At 47.3% G+C, this 18687-nt stretch overlaps 1 protein-coding gene across 1 annotated transcript in view; it reads left to right on the plus strand.

Moving 5' to 3' along the window:
• The first annotated feature begins 14909 nt into the window (after window positions 1–14909).
• Window positions 14910–18687, plus strand: part of PRDM6 (PR/SET domain 6) — a 73581-nt gene continuing 69803 nt past the window's right edge. The window contains exons 1-2 of the mRNA XM_048931972.1: window positions 14910–15243; window positions 15677–16201. Of these exons, the coding sequence (XP_048787929.1) occupies window positions 15685–16201 (517 nt within the window). The 5' untranslated portion in view covers window positions 14910–15243; window positions 15677–15684. The remainder of the gene's footprint in view (window positions 15244–15676; window positions 16202–18687) is intronic.

Below are 18687 nucleotides of genomic sequence, written 5' to 3' on the forward strand. Positions count from 1 at the left end.
ACACACTGCTGGCTCATATTTAGTTTTTTATCAATAAGGACTTCTAAGTCCTTCTCATCAGGGCTACTCTCAAGGACCTCTCCTTGCAGCTTGTGCACATATCAGGGATTACCTCGACCCAAGTGCAAAACCTTGCACTTTACTTTGTTGAACCTCATTATGTTCACAAGGGCCCATCTTCTGAGTTTATCAAAGTTCCTGGGGATAACTGTAAAGACATCTCTGATACAGATACAACTATAAGCTGTAGTGGTAATTCCATTTCTTTCACAATATTGGCTGTTGAAAAAAAGAGAGTTTTATATTTTGAGGATTTGTCTTTTGAAATGAACTAGTAACTTTACATACCACCTTGGAAAGAAACTTGCAAGAGACTTTGAAAGAAACCTCTGAAAATGTAGCCCAGAACTGTGCATGGGAATGGAGTAAGCAGGCTAACAGAGGCAACGAGTGCCTGGCCTGACTTCAGATGTCATCAAAGCTACCACTGATTTAAGGAGGCCTTAAGTTAGGTATGAAAGTCTGATATGACAAGCTGCTTGGATGCCTAGCTCAAAGTTGTGCCACTATAGTTGACCATCGTCAACTATATCAAGTATTGTGTTCTACGCAGTACACATCATTTTTAGCCCCATCTTATGATGAGTGTCATAATTTCTGTAGAACCTGGTGAACAGATTTTCTTTAGTTATTCTTCAAATGGTTGTTTTGATAATGCTAGTTTACTTCTTTACAGCCTTGTTCTCAAAGTTTAAACATAGTTGAAGAATCCATGAAAAAATAAGCAGAGAATGTTTATTTTGTATGCCGTTTTCCCCTAAGAGATCCCAAAAGCACACAAAGAAGAAGAATGAAACAGTAAGAATAATCTACACTCAGCAATATATCGTGCTATTTCCTTTTTCACTTGAAGTCAAAATGAAGATGTTAAAGTTTCCTGCTAATAACTCATAGCAGTAGTGGCTCTGTTAGGTGTAGGGATCCTTAGGTGTAAGGAGTGACATGAAATTCAGTTTTTAATTCAAATTCTTGTTGAATAAAATACCTGAGATACCTTTTTTTTTTTTTTTTTTTTTTTTTTAAAGGAAGAAACAGGCTTAAAATGTATGAAGATGGATATGCTTTTTATTTTCAAGAAATATGTGCATGAGTCATGTAGACATAACCTTTTCCATGATTGTAATTTTAGATAGCTTATTTCCATTATTTTCATTTCTGTTTAATTCAGTCAGTGTTCCTGGCCTGGTGAAATTACGTTTTTACTTGTTTGTGTTCAACCACATAGAAATAGCAGTAGCAGTACAGAATTTTGTGTAAAACAGCGAAATAGGGTACTGTTCAGAGGCCAAGGGACTTTTTTTTTCTTTTGTTCTACAGGACTGAAGTGGATGCTTCAGAAGGTGCCAGCTAAAAGTCACCTAAAGCTAATAGAGCTGTCTGACCCTTCGCTCAACCTGTCGGAACAGAAGCCTGAGAGATTGTAGAGTCACAGAACGGCCGGAGTTGGAAGGGCCCCTCAGGATCATCAAGTTCCATGGGTGCAGAGCTGCTTTTGGAGTTCAGCTGATTTACTGTATCCATTTTCCTTTCCTGATTGTAAAGTCCAGGAGCCAAGAGCCATATTTATTCACCAAGACAAACATGGCCAAACATTTTCGTGGTTTCATTAGTCCAATGTGCAAACATAACGTATCTCCAGATACGGTGTTGTGATTATAGTATTACATCCAAAGATCATTAAAGCAGTGATTCCTATTGAATTTCAGGGGAAAAGAAAGAGGCGAAGTATCGAGACCTTTTGTGTTTTGCAGAATTACTCACAAAACTTCTCCAGAGAAGATTTCTGTAGTAGATGGAATTGAACAGAAAGGCAATGAGTCTGAGTAGTCAATCACTTCAGAATCTGTAGTGATAACACTAGGCTCCGTTTTTGTATATCATTCCTGCATGTATGCTGCTGAGGGTTAGGAAGTGAATGCTATTGGTGAGAAGATTATTCTCTATCTCTTTAATTGATATTTTTCATTCTTTCATAGCCCATACTCCTTAACATGCTTTTCCTTAAGGCCTTTTCTCTGGTAGTTGAAGAAGGGGGGTAGTTGAAGAATTTATGTGTATAAAAACCAGAGGAGATGGTACAGGGCCAAAGCATGGCCTCTGGCATGCTACTGTCAGCAAGGAAGACTGTGAGGAGCCAGCCTGTGATACAACAAAAACAACAACAAAAAACTGCAAAATTCCAAAGGGAGTCCTTGAGTCCTTATGGATGCAGCAAGACTAGCCAGAATCAGAAACATTACCTGTTGCACTGTGACAGTGACTTTCTGTGTTGTACCTACTCTGACTGGTGAGGCACTGGAACAGGTTGCCCAAGGAGGCTGTGGATGCCCCATCCCTGGAGGCATCCAAGACCAGGCTGGATGTGGCTCTGGGCAGCCTGGTCTGGTGGTTGGTGACTCTGCACATAGCAGGGAGTTGAAACCAAATGAGCATTGTGGTCCTTTTCAACCCAAGCCGTTCTTTGATTCTATCACTTAATCGTGGGTTGTGCAGGCTCACACAACTGTGGACTGAGATAAAAAGGCTAAGAGAGATATACTTGGTAAATTGTGTTATTGTTTTCAGCCAAACATACAGATAATCAAGCTAAAGCATGCAGCTGTACTTACACAACCACAGTTCTTGCTAAAAACTTTCTTGCTGTCCAGCGTTTTCCTCCAGAAAATTTGTGCCTTTTTCTCCTCTATAGCATCATTAATTTATATTAAATAATATATCAAACCAGAACAACAAGTTACTGTTTATCATCATTTTAATTTTAGAATGTTTACTCTAACCCTGCTTTAATGCTAGAGTGGATGATTGGAGCCATTTCTCACTGCCCATGATGAGGGAGGCATGGACATGCTAACAAGAGCTCGATGTAGGACTGTAAAAATGATTTAGGGATGGAGCACCTCTCTTGCAAGGGGAAGCTGAGAGAGCTGGAACAGAATGCTCAAGGGAGGATCTTGACAGTAAGTACAAATACCCACAGCAAGGGTGCAGTGCGGACAGAGGCAGGCTCCTTTTAGGGATGGGACAAGAGGCAGTGGGCACAAAGGGGAGCACAGGAGGTTCCCTCTGGCCACCAGGCAGCACTGCTGTAGGGGTGACTGAACCCTGCCACAGGCTGCCCAGAGGCTGCGGGGTCTCCTCCTTATGCAGGTGCACAGAAGCTGCCTGGAGCAGTGCTGGGCACCCTGCTCTGCATATCCTTGCTTCAGCATGGATTGGGCCACATGGACACACAGCTCCCTGCCAGGCTTGACCATCTGCTTCCATTAACCTGTTTTCACCACGAGTATGAACTGCTGTCACCTGCTGCAAATGGCCCTTTCTGTTGATAAAATACATTATAATGTGATTTCCCAGCATGTCCGACTGTGCTGTATGATTCATCCACCAGAAGAAATGTCGGAATTATTGCCATATGCACTCTGTCTTTAGTCTTAAAAAATAAACACTGAAGCCATTGAGAGTGTAGCAAATTGCTCAGTTGCCTAAAATAGAACAAACAGTAATGTGTATCCCCTTCTTCATCATGCAACAGTAATTGAAGAATTCTCTGCTAATAATTAACGCAGGAAAAAAAAAATGTATAAAAGAAAAAATAGGCAAGACTTATGTGGAGGCAATTAAGAAAAGATTTTGCAACACAGAGTTAAACACCAACTCTTAAATGTCCCAGTCTCAGAGTTAGCTCCAAGAACAACACTGTACTTCATGATCTAGCTGCTGCAAACAGTTCTTTAAGTGGATTTACCAAAGATCCAAAGTCTCTTTTTTTCAAATTCAAGGGAAGCGGCAAGGAAAGCTGATTAACTTCTGGATCCCTTTCACTGAATGAGTTTCCACTGTGAAATTCATAAAATAAACAGCCTGAATGCTTCAATTCTGTGGCTACTATCAATTGTGGTTCATAAGACTATAGTTTTTCTCATGTTTTAAATGAAGCTGTCACCCATTTGCTTCATCCTCTCTGTAAGAATGTCACTCATTCATTGGGAGTTATTACTGAAATACATGCTGTGTACTTTGTGCAACAGGCTGTGACAGCAAAATAATGTCTAGGACGCTTGGATCTTGGCCACCAGAGGTGTGTATTTTGATAGGAAGATGCTCTTGCTGCATTGGAAGAAAAATTTGTGTTATGATGGTCTATAGGTTGCTGCTTGACTTTCTTTTCCAGGGTTAGGCATTCTGGTTATTTTAGTGTCATAATAGAAACTAGACTAGAGGTGAAGCACAGAATCAAAATCACTGTGAACATTAAAATTACAGGTTGTACAGTATTACAGAATCACAGAATCCCAGGGGTTGGAATGGACATTGAGAGATCATCAAGTCCAACAGCCCTGATAATGCCAGTTCCCTACAAAAGGCTGCATGGGCAGGTGTCCAGATTTTTTCCCTTGTATTTCACCACTCTTACACCTTTTTCCCATTTAATGCTGTGCTAACATCAGTTAAATACCTTTGAGCCACCCCACTTGAAGGCAAACAGTACAAAATTGGAAGACGTACTGAAAAATGAGTGTTCTGGGCTGCAAGTGAAACGCTGTTTGCGGACTCCTTGACTGTACACTTACAAGTTTGGACCACATAAATGTGTACAGAGATGTTTCGAAACGAGCCAGATCTGCTTATTATTCCAACTTAATTGCTGAGCAGGCAGACTGCCCTACTCTCTTGTAACTTTTTATTGCAAGGAAGCTGTCTAATCTGGCTCTTCCTCCACCAACAGAGCTTTTGTGAACTGTTCACATTCTGCTTTGAGAACAAAATTAAGATCACTGGGAGTCAGCTGCCCTCTAGCAAACCTGCCAACACTAACAATTCCATAATTCCAAATACTGAGCCTGTCACAATTCTCAGGCTACAAACACTTTCGGCATTTAATGCTCCAAAGCCTCAGGGCACTATTATGTTTTGCCAAATCTTTGGTCTAAGCAGTTACAGTTTTTCTTAATTCTCTAATCCCTCTGGGTTCTCACATTGTTAATCTTTCTTTGATGATGGAGAAATTCTTATTAGTGACACAAAGTAAAACAATTATCAGTCCAGTTTAAAAGAAAAAAAAAGAATCTGTTAGCAGTAGAAGATCCAGCATGTTTTCCATCTAATATTCAATCATCATTCCTTTTTTCCTTTTTAGTAATTTTAACACGTTGCAACTGCAGTGATATCTTTCAAAGAATGTATCTGGGCTTCCTCTATGGCTGGATCCTGTGAAACAATACTCTCAAGTGTTTATTTTGATCATCATACCCTGAACTGATCATAACTTTTTTTGGCTGCTGCTGCTTGACCTCTCTCTTTGGCACCATTTTGATCTTAATATAATATTAGGTCTCTTGGCAACGCAGATTGAGATATATTACACACACAGTCATTATGCCTTTCTTTCCTTCTCTTTCTTTCTCTCACACATCTATTCACAAATACAGACACTCAAGAGTATCTTGTATGTAATGTAACATAAAAAAGGCAAGTGGAAGTGCATACATAGTTAATACTCATCTCTAGGTTGGATGTCAGGGGGAAATTCTTTACAGAGGGAGTGTTGAGGTGCTGGAACAGCTGCCCAGAGAGGCTGTGGATGCCCCGTCCCTAGAGGTGCTCAAGGCCAGATTGGATGGGGCCCTGGGCAGCCTGGTCTGGTATTAAATGGGGAGGTTGGTGGCCCTGCATGTGGCAGGGGGTTGGAGGTTCATGATCCTTGAGGTCCCTTCCAACCCTGGCCATTCTGTGATTCTGTGATTCTATGTAATTCAATTAATGGATGCAACTTCTACCCACCTAGACCATTTTTCATCAGAAAGATAAGTTCTTACGAAGATGCATAAGAACCAGCATCTCTGTTGCATGCAGGAAAGTCAACCTGTTACACTGGTAGCTGATTGGGACACAGAAACCGAGATCTCAGCATTACAGGCCCGTGGCAAAAGGAGCATCATTACTGAAGTCCCTTGGCTTTTCAGCCATCCTGTCCCAGTCTATTTATAAGGCATAGTTTGGTGGTCACTGTTCAGGATATAAGCAGGATTAGTTCCTGGTTTTTTTAATCTCTGCAAGTCTCAGTGCAAATCCTGTCTGTTAGTTTGCAAAATGCTGAGTTCCACACCAATTTATTTGTATAGGACTGTCAGTTGGGTGTTCATTTGCCCAGATGATCTTAATGCTGCACACCCTGGTAGGCCTGGTTGGGTGTTCAGTGTTTGGCCACTCAATTTCTGAGCACAGTGTATCTTAGAATTTGTTCTTTGCTCAGCTCTTCCTGAAAGGTGAATGTAAGACATGTAAAGCTAAATCTCTCATCTTCAGTTCCAGAAAACAACTGCAGCTAGTTTCTGAGTTTGCATTCTTTAATGGTGCTTGAAGGATTCCTGTCTCATCAATCAAATGCCCTTTTTCACCAGCTCTTATCTTGTAGGTACCTAGTAGGTAATGTTTTCTGTCTGCATCTTACTACACTTGATATTGAAGTTGTGTTTCTTGAAAACACTGCCAGCATATCAGCCCATTCTTCTTTGTATATTAGATTATTTTAAACCTTTTATGTATTCACATGCTCCTCTTGTCAGCATCTAGTGTCCAGAATAACTTGAAACTGTCTGGGATATTCCAGTAAGTAATGTGACTTTCCTCAAAAAGAAAGTGAAATTTTTCATAAGGTGAGAAAAATGAAGCTTTAATTCCATTCTTCCTGGGTCATAGCTTCCCAGAGGCTTTTTGAGAACATATGAAATATTACCAGTGTATTTAATCAAAATATATTTTAGATGCATGCATCCATCAAGAACTCCAGGTATCAAATACCAGTGCATTTATTCAACTGGAATTGTGTGGGAAATTGTTTAACATATGGCTCTTCAGTGACTGTAACTGTGACGAAATGGAAAGGTCTCTGTTTTGATATCTCTTAGGTTTTCTGTATTCCATCTGTTCCTCTGAGGGCCTTCAGTACAGACAGTTGTGAAAACCTAACCTGTGGCTGTTATTTTTTCCTTTGCATCACACCGCATTACAGATAATAAAGAATCTCAGGTTAGCTAATCAATCTGCTTATCTTATATAAATGGAAAAGTATCTAGCTCATTCTCCCACAGCTGTGTTTATTCTACACAGCTACCAGGAATTAAAAGTGGTAAAAAAAAAAAAAAATTAAAAAAAAAAAATTAAAAAAAAAAAAGTATTCTAATTGTAGTTGTATTCTAATTGTAATTTTCCCTCCAAATCACTATTCTAGAGAATACTGTAGTCTTCACCTATGACATTGCTCTACATTAAAATGATTCTTGCTGCTTTTGTGCAATGTATGTGATCAAAGTATGCAAATCCTCAGTATTTTTCCGTGTCTTGGTTCTCTCCATAGCTCCTCAGCTTTTCTGAGTGCCTGCCATGACCTTCTGTGAATTTCTGCAAACCTGAAGAACTGCAAGGGAGCTCTACGAAGTCTGCAGAATGGACAACCAAACTAACAGTTGGGAATGGCAGGCAGAAGGCATTCTGAAAGGCATGTGCCAGGGTCACTCAGGGAACATTAACACAGTGGGGAAGTAAGACCAAAAGCATACCAGTCTCGCCTCAGGTATGATCTGCTGCTCAGAAACGTGAAGGACATCAGCCTGCCAGCACAGGCAGGAGAGTGAACTTTCTTTCTGGAGTCAATCTGAAATACAAAAGCACTGCAAGTTCAATGTCAGTGAGGGCATGTCATAGTTTAAATTGTCAGATTTATGTTGAATCAGTTTACTTAATCTCTACAACGAAGCTCACTTGTAACCTAGAAGGCTAAATGGTATAAACTAAATCAACCTTCAATTTTTACATCAACTGTGATTTTAAGGACATTTGATCTTAAATAGTGCCATTACATTGGAGCACGTGGCATGTTTTCATAATCTGAGTAGTTGCAAAATCAACAAGAAATTATTATGAAATTACATTTTGAAAGTCAGAGGACACTAGGTAATTTACTGGCATGGATTAGAAGCCAGTTCTAGCAGAGGAATGGGTGATTTGATTTCAAATGTAGAATCATAGAATCTTAGAATGGCCTGAGTTGAAAATGACCACAATGATCATCTAGTTTCAACCCCCCTGCTATGTGCAGGGTCGTCAACCACCAGACCAGGCTGTCCAGAGCCACATCCAGCCTGGCCTTGTAGTGATAATATTCCAGAATGTTTCAGATAAAGGGCACAGTAATCCATCCATATTCAAAAAGTAGGATTTGGGTTGGTGTGTCTGAATGGAAGCACCACCTGCAATGCTTAAATCAACTTTTGAAAAACCTCTACGGAACTTCATACACTTCCTGTCATTTAATTTCCTAGTCATATATTACACTGGCAACATAGATGTCTGGAAATGGAACTGTAGGAGTTGAAAGTAGGATTTTCTGGAAAATTCAAAATTATAAAGACTCAAGTGAAAACAGTAGCCCTTATCAAAAGATGTATAACAAAAGAATAAATCCTTTTTGTGTTTTAAGCTAGTAGTGTGACTACAAGCTAATAGTGCAAATATTACTCTAAAATAAGGTAGCAGTAAACATGTTTCCAAGATTAGCAATAAGCACACTCTGGTTAGTAGGCTTTTTTAAGAGAAAGAAATCTTAAAGCTGTCCCAGATGTTTTTTGAAGAGTGGTAGAGGTCATGTTGTAACTTCCTCTTGGACCAGTCTTCTCTAAGTGAAGCAGAGTGGTATATCAAAGTCTTTGGTGACACTTGAAGAGCAGACAGAAAATACGTTATCAGAGCAGCTGCATCTGTGAAGAAGTTACCAAACACTGATTATTTTATTGTCTCACGGCCAAAAATGATGAATTCAACCAGCACAAGAAGTAGTCTGGGAAGCCCCTTCCATTCAGCAATGTGCTTAAGTTAACCTGGCTCTAAGGATATGATCTGCTGATACAGTCAGAATAAGGATGTGATTCCTTTCCCTACATTTCTCATGACTGTAGCTTCAGATGCAATAAGAAATTATTTCAGGACAGCAGTTTCTTAAATTCCAAGAAGAAATTCCAGAACGGCTGTGTACTGTTAAAAGTATGATGCTGCAGCTAGGTGTGCAATATATGAAACACCTGTGCTTTACTACTTACACGTCATCCTACAAATCTCCTGTATCAACTGTCAACCCTGCTTTAAAAGAAAGAGCTTCTTCTACAATAAGTTTAATAACCAATGCAAAAGAGCAACAGAAGGTCAGAATTTCATAGACTGCAAACTCTAGGACCTTCCGTGTATGCTGTCTGTAAGGTCAAAATAGAATGCTTTAAGGTCACTGTAATGGGCTCATTGTAACAAAAATGGTAATCCTGTTGGAACTATCTGGAAGGAGATACCCTGTCTGTTTTTGCTGGTAGAACTATTTACTTACCAGTAGCAGAGTATGGGAGAAACAGACTTTACTTTCAGCTTTGGAGAGAAACCAAAGCCTAGTAACTGGTTTAGCTGATACTTCAGTTCATGTCAGAGACATAAGATTTGCTTACAACAGTTGTAGGGCAGAAGCTCTTTCAGCCAATGGTTTATGTGGACCTGCAGTGAATGCCATCAAAGTCTTCTCGTTCTGATCAAGTTCCTTTCTTTTGTTCTTCATGACCATTAGCGGTTTTGCAGACAGTTTGAGCAGCAGGGCTGCAGGTAGCCAGTGCCAAAATCTCCATCACTCTATCCTCCCACATTCCTGACTAATTCATTGTCAGGAAGTTAGATGGAGTTTTATAGCTTCTATTTGATGCTTAACCCTTAATTTTCCCCTTGGTTTCCCAAACTGCCAGCACAGACGTTACCTGATCCTAATTGCTAAAGGATGGCTCCCACTTCCTTTATCTTTGTACATGTCATACTGGGGTCACTGGCCTTGTTGTTTTCTTATGTGTGTTTCAGCATCAGCAATTGCTATGGACACAGTGCTTTCCTTAATAGTTTGGAGGATTCTTGACATTGTATAGTCCAGATTTCCCTTTTGAGATCAAATTGACATAGCGGAACTTCTCCCTGCAATTATCAGCAGCTGCTGGAGACATTTTAATTTCTTCTATTCTGTGTTTGGTGTTCACTGGCCAGGGTCATCATGGCATTGTAACTTGACCGATTTCTTTGCCAGTACAAACCCAACCCTTAACTGACAAAGAGTCAGAAACTGAGCTGAACCTTCTGTGAGGCAGAGAGAACTCTACTGTAATCCCTTAATGATTTTAACTGTTGATTTAAATACACCTGCTTGCATGTTCATATGCCATTCAGTTGTATTCTTTCACTTAGGAAACTAAACTCCACTAATATGAATAGCGTTCAAGCAGCCAACATTCTCCACATGGTGCTGAAGTTGTGAGCAGATGTTTTTTGCAGAACACATCACACATCATCACTTCCTAAGGGGGTACTGCCCTCTCCCCAGGTCCCAGCACATAGGTATCATTCAGTGATATCAGAACGCTCATCTTCCAGAGTTTGGCTGAGTTAGAAACTAAGAAAGAAAGGCTGTGAGTGGGTAGGCCGAGAAAATCTTCCAGAAAGGTGAATGTTGTGAAAAAGCAGTGAAGTGGTAAAAACAAGAGCTAGGTTTTTCCATTAAAAAATGCAGAGTCTTGATGATGACTCTCAGACAAAATCTGAAACAGAACACTGCCACTATTTCCACTTATATCTCCATTTACTTTTGCAAACTCTATGGTGAAACTATGGCATTCTCGCGGCAATACCAACCACCACAGTGCTACTATGCTTAAGTTTTCCCCAGACCTTATCACTCTCATGTCATACATAAATGATTATCTGTAATAGATTCTGTATTTATGAGAACAATTTTTATATAAGATTCAGGAAAACTCTCTCAGAGTTTTGCTGTTTGAGGCAGCTGCTCAGCGCTGCTCCAGCATTGGGAACGTTGAATCCCTTTGCTATGGAAAGCTTCACATAAGCACTGTATGAAAGCCTGAATTTTGGAGTGCTCCCTTACATCATTTCTGTAGCTACAGTCAATAAAATACATAAAAGAACAAGCAACACGTAGCAACACATAGGGAATAAATTTTTAAAAATGATAATAGCAATTAAAAAGAAAATACAAAACCCACACAAAAGCCATGCTTAGAGATCTTAGTGTTCAGTCTGGTAAGTTTATTATTCTGAGAATGTGTTTTATGTTGCATAATTCTCTTTGGAAAAGCTACTGTGTGGTTTGGTTTATTTCCTTGGTTTATATAGTTAGGATAGAATGGCATCCAATTATATCTTTGGTTAAGAATAATCTAACAACTGTGTTTGAATGGTCAATTCTCAGCTAACAAGAGATTTTCAGATGGGCTGTGCATGCAAAGAGGAACGGAGCAACCCCAAACTCAGCATGTGCTCCAACTCGGTTTATCTTCACTCGCAACGGAGCAATCCCTTCTCTCTTGCCATCTGTGTGGGTCCGCTTTGATGATGGACACGAATATCTGAATCCGTCCGTGCGGGGCGTTTGCTGGCTCAGGGGATCCGTAACAGACTACAGAGCGCCTCACATCAAAGGTCAGCGGTTCATATCCGTGTCGGGTCAATAGCGGCAGAAAGTCATTACGCGTCCGGCTGGCATCCGCTTGGTGGCCGCAGCCAAACCGTTCCGCATCTCGGAGCGATTCCGCACGGACAGGTGCTTTCTTTTCCGGCGCCGAGCTCCGCAAGGACCGCGAGCCGTGAGCCCCGACCCCCGAGCCGCGACCCCCGGCCCGCAGCCCCACCCGCCCGGCCCGGGGCCACGCGCGCCCCCTGGGGCCCCTCCCGGCGGCTGCAGGCCGGGACCCCGCGCTGCCGGCATCAGCCGCTGCGCTGCCCGGCGGCCCCGCTCACGTGCGCAGAAACGCGACCGCGCGCCGCCTTCCTCCGTCCCTCCTCCTCCTCTTCTCTTCGAGGGAAGCTGCATGGAGCGGCGGGAGGAAGGGGAGCGCGAATCCCATCTGAATAAACGTCTGTATTAATGAATTATTAACTCGGCCGCTCGTGACCTTAAAGCTGCAAAGAGGAGACGCCTAGGGCAAGAAGGAAAGCTGCTGCATCCTTTATCGGACTCCTGTCAGAGGGAACCGACCATTCGTCTTCCCCCGGATCGGGAGAATTAATTAATATGAAAGGCAAACTTTTTAATTCTGTGTCAAACGAAATCAGATAGGGTGTCCCCGACTGCATCCCTCCGCAAAGGGTTTTATCTCCCTTTTCTACAACCACTCTAACACCTTCCAGTTCCCAAAGAGACGGGCATCCTTCCTAGGGGTTATTAAAAAAAAAAAAAAAAAAAAAATCCCCAGGAAAATGATGAATTTGGGCAGTTAATTTATCGATCTTGGCTCCTCTTCCCGCTCGTTTTATTTTAGAGGTCATTAATCAATGAAGAAAAACACCACCGTGTTCCCCCTCTGCATTTAGTACACTTACCCTCCTTATTTATTTCTTTTGAACAAATTCCTTGCAAATATTCACCAATCGATCCACAGGCGATGGATTTTTATAAAGGTTTGATCGCTTTCTAAACGGTCTGTGTGATTTGTTTCAGTGCTTGTCCTCTGAATAATGGAAAAGCCGGGGAGAAGAGGAAGTCAAAATCTCCTTTCCGCCTTTCTTCCTTCCTTTATTTCTTTCTTTTTTTTTTTTTTTTTTTTTTTTTTCCCCTGCATCTTTACGCAGGAAGGCACATCCAGAAAGGGGGTTTATGAAACACACACGACGTAACAAACAGGCCTCAGTCCACCTCGGGCTGCTGGCACCGGGAGCGTGGAGAGCCGCCGGCCCGAGAAGCTCGGCCAGAGGTCGAGGCTCCGCCTGAGGGGAGCGGGCTGCGGCCGGGCCGTGCCGCACAGCCGCTGCGTCTCAGCGGACGAGGAGGGCGGGCCCGGAGCTGCGGGTCACGATGCCGCGGTCCGGGCCGGGAGGCAGCAACGCACCGGAGCGAGGAGCAGCTTCGCGCGGGCCCTCGGCTCGTTTAGCACCCGCAGCCGCCCTCCTCTTTTGCCAGCGCGCATCGAGCGGCTCCGACGCCGCGAGAAAAAGCCGAAAGACGGGGCTGGCGGGGCCGCCCGCTGCGGGCAGAGATGGGGCGCGGGTCCGCTCTCTTCGGCCCCGAGGGATGGGAGCGGCGGGATTCTCCGCGCTTCTTTCCCATCTTCCCCCACTGGACCGGGGATGGAAAGGAGCCGCGTCCGGGCTGCGGGCTCTGCGCTTCGTGCGCCAGCTCGGTCACACGGCGCGCTGCCCGAGGAAGCACCGCGCGGCAGCGGAGTGAAGTCCTCCCAGTAGGAGCCCGCGCAGAATATTTCTGTTAATAGCCGAAGGCAAATGCAGATATTGACAATGTACTTAAGCCCATTAGCTAGGAGCTTTTCCCCACTTCATCACGTTCACGTAGCGTGAAACGAATTTGAAGGGTCTGCCGCCCCTACAACTCCGTGTTTTTTAAAAGATGCCTGGTAATGAAAAGGGCAGTAATGCGGAGCTGCGCGTTAAAAATAAATAAATAAATAAATAGAAATAAAAATGGTCGGAAAGAACGGAATAAAACTGTCACCGGTCAGGAGCTGGTCAAGAAGGAGGCACTGCGTTAACGCGGTGCCAGTGCAGCAAAGCAGCAGCCGCGTGCCCCCAGCAGACGGACGCACCTCGCAGCGCACGGCGCGGCTCCCAGCCCGCCCCGCAGCCCACCGCCGACTGTCACAACTTCACAAAGTGCACTGATGGAGCGAGACGGCTGAAAATTCATCGTATCTTACGCCCTAGGGTCGATCAAAGACATTAAGAACGTTTTATAGCCAACTTCGTAAGCCGTAAGAATCAGATTTTTTTTTCTCGTACTTGTGTTTGCCTTTAACTTAGGTGTTATCAATCTGTACAGAAGATGACGGATGACCTTGTCAAAATGACGCCAGTCTAAACATTTTTTGCCTCAGCCCTGTTCAAATTTGTGTTAAAATGTCTTGCCTTAGACACAGACAAAATCCAAACAGCAGAAGCTTTCCCAGGCTCTGCGAGAAGTAAGGCTGGGAAAGAAACAAACTGGAAACAGGGTGGGGAATGGCGAAATGAGCGTGGGCTCACACGCTCTGCCGGTGAGCGAGTGGCGCGGCACCTGGCAGCGATGGCTGCTCTTCCAGCAGAGAGATGTTCTGGTGATAAAAGCACTTGGTCTGACTGTTCAGTCTTAAATGTGTCGGATACCATGTGCGTGTGATACACCTCAGACAGATGACACTTCTCGCCTAGTTTTGTTGTACGATGTAGGAAAAAAAGCGAAGAACCGGTGATATTCTCCCTGACAGGTGAACCCAACAGCTGAGTAAAGGAGTCGGAAAACATCATTTTTTTTAAGGAAAGCGGAGTGAAAAAGAAGTTAGAGAAGTATGTCGCCATAGCTTGCATCTCCACCAGCGTACTCATTGATTGGTGCTAAAACCGACAGAGAGAACAGGAATGAGATTTGCTGGTGGCCGAAAGGACGGGGTTTCAGGGGAGAGGAATTCCGCAGCGATGAGTTCCATCTCTGCTGGGAGCCCTGGGACAGGTCCTAGGTGACCGCGGACTGGCAGAGAGGCGTACGCGGCGCAGCCGGTAGGGCGGCACCGGAGCAGCGAATGGGCTGGGAAGGGCCATAACACCCACCTCGAGGGCCCAGGACGGGGAGAGCGGGGCCTCCTCTCCCCAGCCCGGCCAGGCCGGGCACCAAGCGGCTGCGGGGCCGCTGCTAGCGGATTCTCCTGCGGTGCTGCGCGCCCGTAGCCAGGGAGGACGGCAGGAGGGAGGAGGGACTGGGGGAGGGAAGGCAGAAGGGGACACCTTTAAAAGTTGAGCAAGGAACAAAGTGGGGGATGTTGCCAGAAAAAGGGCTCTGCGCTCAGGCTCGCTGGTAACTTCCCGCTCCCTCCCCTCCCTCTCGTACACACCACACACGCTTGTATTTTGCGCTGTCGTAAAACCCACGTGTCTAGCCCGGAGTCTGCCAGAGAGGAGCGAGAAGCCCGGCCGTGACTACCATGCGCAGCCACGGCAGAGGGAGCCTGGCGGCTCGCGTCTAGCCGGCACCCGAAGGGGACATCCCGTTTCCCGTCAACAAAGACGCAGAAAAGCCCTTCCCTCAGCCCTCCGCCGGCCCGAGGGCTCCCGGGTCCGCGCGCCCTCCCGCACGCCGACCGCGCAGTTCCTGCGTGCCCCGCTCAGGTAAGGGAGCTCCGGGCCGGGGGCGGCTCCGGCCCCGCCGCCTCGCAGGGGTGGGCTCCCCGGTGTGCTGGGAGCTCTATCCCCGTCCCAGTCTGGCTGGGAACAGACTCGTGCATGTCTGCGTGGGGCTAAAGTTTCCTCCGTCTCCCTGCTGCGAACTTTGAGAGCCGTTTGCTGCCGCGGAGAGAGGGGAAGAGATAAGGCAAGACGCCGCGTGCGCGGCTGCCGCTGGCACAGACGCCCCGGGGCGGCTCCGGCTCCCCGGCCGCTGCCCCCCGCCCAGGCTTCGCCGCTGCGCTCCGCACTTCCCCCCGCCGGCCCCGCAGGGGAGGGTGGCGGAGCTGCTCCCGCAGCCGAGCGCGGGGAGCTCATGCGTGGGCCGGGGCGGGGCGGGGGTCTCACGTTTGCTCTCCGCTTCTTCCCCGCTCCTCAGGCAGCGCGATGCTGAAGCCCGGCGACCCCGGCGGCTCCGCGTTCCTGAAGGTGGATCCTGCCTATCTGCAGCACTGGCAGCAGCTCTTCCCGCAGAGCGGCCAGCTCAAGAGCAGCGGGGTCCTCGCCCAGCTCCAGCCGCCCGAGAGAGCCGAGCCCCCGGCTGACAGCCTCCGCCAGCGCCCGGCCTCGCTCTCCTCTGCTTCTTCGTCCTCGTCTACTCCGTCTTCCTCATCCGCCTCGTCCTGCGTCGCCGCGGCGGCCGCGTCCCTGGCCGGCCTGACCGCCCTGCCGGTCACCCAGCTGCCCGTCTTCGCCCCGCTGCAGAGCTCCGAGCCCACGGCCGGGGGAGCGCCCGCTCCCCTGCAGGGCAAGGACTTGTGCGGGGCCGGCGGCGGCAGCAAATGCGGCGAGCGCGCTTCCGCCCGCTTCCGCTGCTCGGCCGAGGAGCTGGACTACTACCTGTACGGGCAGCAGCGCATGGAGATCATCCCCCTGAACCAGCACACCAGCGACCCCAACAACCGTACGTACCGGAGCCCCCCTCGCGCTTCCCGGCGCCCCGTCGCCGCCGTTCCCCGCCACGGGTCGGCATTCTGCCCGCACCGCGCTCCCTAGGGAGCACCTCTGCCCGTCGCCTCTTCCCGGCGCCGGGTGAGAGCGTCGGTGGTCGCGCTCCCGGGAGGAGGGCTGCAGCCACGGGGGGACCACCTTCGTGGTGGAGAGCCGGCTCCTTCTTCGGAAGGCAGGCTGCATCAGAAGGACTCTCGCGCGGTCTGTTTCTCTCGGAGGGCTGCTAGGGACGTAGTTCCACAAACGGAGCGTGTGAGGAGTTTGCCGTTCACCCGGCGCTTCCCCGCCTTGCCTGTACCACTTCGCTCCTGCCCGGAGAGCCTGGGCCTCGATGCATCCCCAGAAATCAATCCCTGCTCCGAGCTGGGCAGGAGAAAAGTTTCAGCTTCAGTCAGATGGAGCAGGGCAAAGTTTTTCTCCCTCTTATCTCGGAGTATCATTTTCCTTTCAGACCTCGTTAACACCTAGCTAGTTTTAGTTTTCATGCTCGCTGTAAAGCAGGACGCCGTCACTGTGTACGGAAAGCGCGGCTTTTGTGGAGGAGAAAAAGCCGTTTCCCCGAGTGTTAGAACTCGCTGAGCTCTTGGTGAATAGGAAATCTTGAATCCCTTTGCTAATTACAACTAGTTGTTTAGATTTTGTTTTTGTTTGTCTGCTTTTTGAGGCTGTGTTTGTTTGGTTTTGTTTTTGGAAGGGTAGGGACGCCCCAGTTATTAAACATCGGCATCTACTGCAGGTTCGTGACTCTTGAAGTTGGTTTTGCTCATCTGTAGTTCCTTTCTCTGCCCGTCCTCTTCGACCGAGGAAATTCGTGGGCTGAAAATAACCAATGAGCTTTATTAATTCACCAAATGTACTGCTAACTTCGCGAGCACGCATGTTGCCCTGTTAAAGCATCAGACCACGGCTTCGCCTTGTAGATTTTTATTAAATTGCATCAACCGCCCTCTCTTATCTAGTGTTTCCTAAAATCCTTTAATTCTGTGATCCCTATTCTTTGAAATGTCTGTTTAAGGGTGGCTGCTGAGCAGACAAGGATCACTAACATCCCAGCACAACGCATATTCGTTTCATTTCAATTCGGATGCGGAGTTTGTTCTGAAAGTTTCCGTGAAACTCAGTTGTGTGCTAAAAGTACAGAGTATGGGCGTTGGCGTGGTCCTAATCACGGTGTGTAAGCCTTGAAGAGCAGAAGGAAAGTTGGCACAGCGTCTGTTTGGTGGGCACTCCTGTCCCCTCCTAACACTGCGAACCTTTACACTTTGGGCACCAACTTTGTTTTGAGAGATTTCTTTGTGCTGAGCGTTGCCCCATAGCGAAATGTATTTGTGCATTTTCTGTACATAAAGCGTGATCTCTTAAATTGCATGCACTTAATGGAACCTGAAATCCACTCCTAATCGCCAGCTGAGCTGTTGAGACAATTCATGTTTCACTTCTACGGGCAGCTCTGTAAATCTGTAAGATAAAGGTTTTAAAAAGAGAAAGGAAGATAAAAAGAGATTTGGAGGGAGTGTTTTCATGGAACGAGCTGAATAACAGCGTGCTGCAGAACCGGTGGCGATGTCTGCGCCGTTTCTCCCCAGTCGCGATAGCGAATGTGGCTTCATGGGGCAACGCGGCTGCGAAAGGGCCGCGGCGAGCCGCGCTGCCGGGACGGGGCGGCGGCACCCGGAGTTGCCGGGCGGACCTCTCCTCTCTCGACCGCGAGATCCAAGCCTCTCTTCGCCGGGCTGGCTGGCTGGGCAGCTTTCACTCTAACACTGCTTCGGTTAACATTGCTTGCGTAAAGATTTCAGCTTGAGCGTTACCACCCTCTGGGACCAGGTGCGTTCGCTTCGAGTACACGCGTTCTTAAAAATCAAGAGAAAGCAACTTGTGAGGAAGGAGTGAGGGAATCTCGCAGTGCCACTCGCTCGCACGCACACGAACGTGGAAAAGGCAGAGCTGCTCGGCACCGGCCCGGCGGAAGGTCCCCGGGTGCTGGGGCACGCGGCGCGGACGTGGCTCTGTCCCAGGGCGCTCCCCGCTCCTGGGGTGCCACTCGGAGGGAAGAGCGGTCCGCGCTGCAGAGGAGGTTGGGAGCGATCGGCCTCCGCCCGAGCTCTCCCCTCTGTTCGCCCTCTGCGCGCCGTGGCCGGCGGGAGCGGGGTCACCCACGACACCGACCCTCTCCCCGGCGGCAGGACCCGCACCTCGGGCTGCCCCTGGGCCGCTCATCCGCGGCGAGAAGCTGCCGGCGAGCGCCCAGAGGCCCCGTCTCTGCCAGACGCCCCTCTCCGGGCATCCCCTTCCCCTGCGTGTGACGCCCCCTTCCCCGCTCCGCACAGAGGAACCTCCCCCCCTCTCCGGCCCGCAGATCCCCCCGCGGGCGGCGGTCATACGGCCCCGTCGCGGTACCGCGGGCACGGCGCGGCGCGGCGCGGGGGACGAGACCGA

Source organism: Lagopus muta, chromosome Z, assembly GCF_023343835.1.
Source record: "Lagopus muta isolate bLagMut1 chromosome Z, bLagMut1 primary, whole genome shotgun sequence".
Classification (NCBI taxonomy): Eukaryota; Metazoa; Chordata; class Aves; order Galliformes; family Phasianidae; genus Lagopus; species Lagopus muta.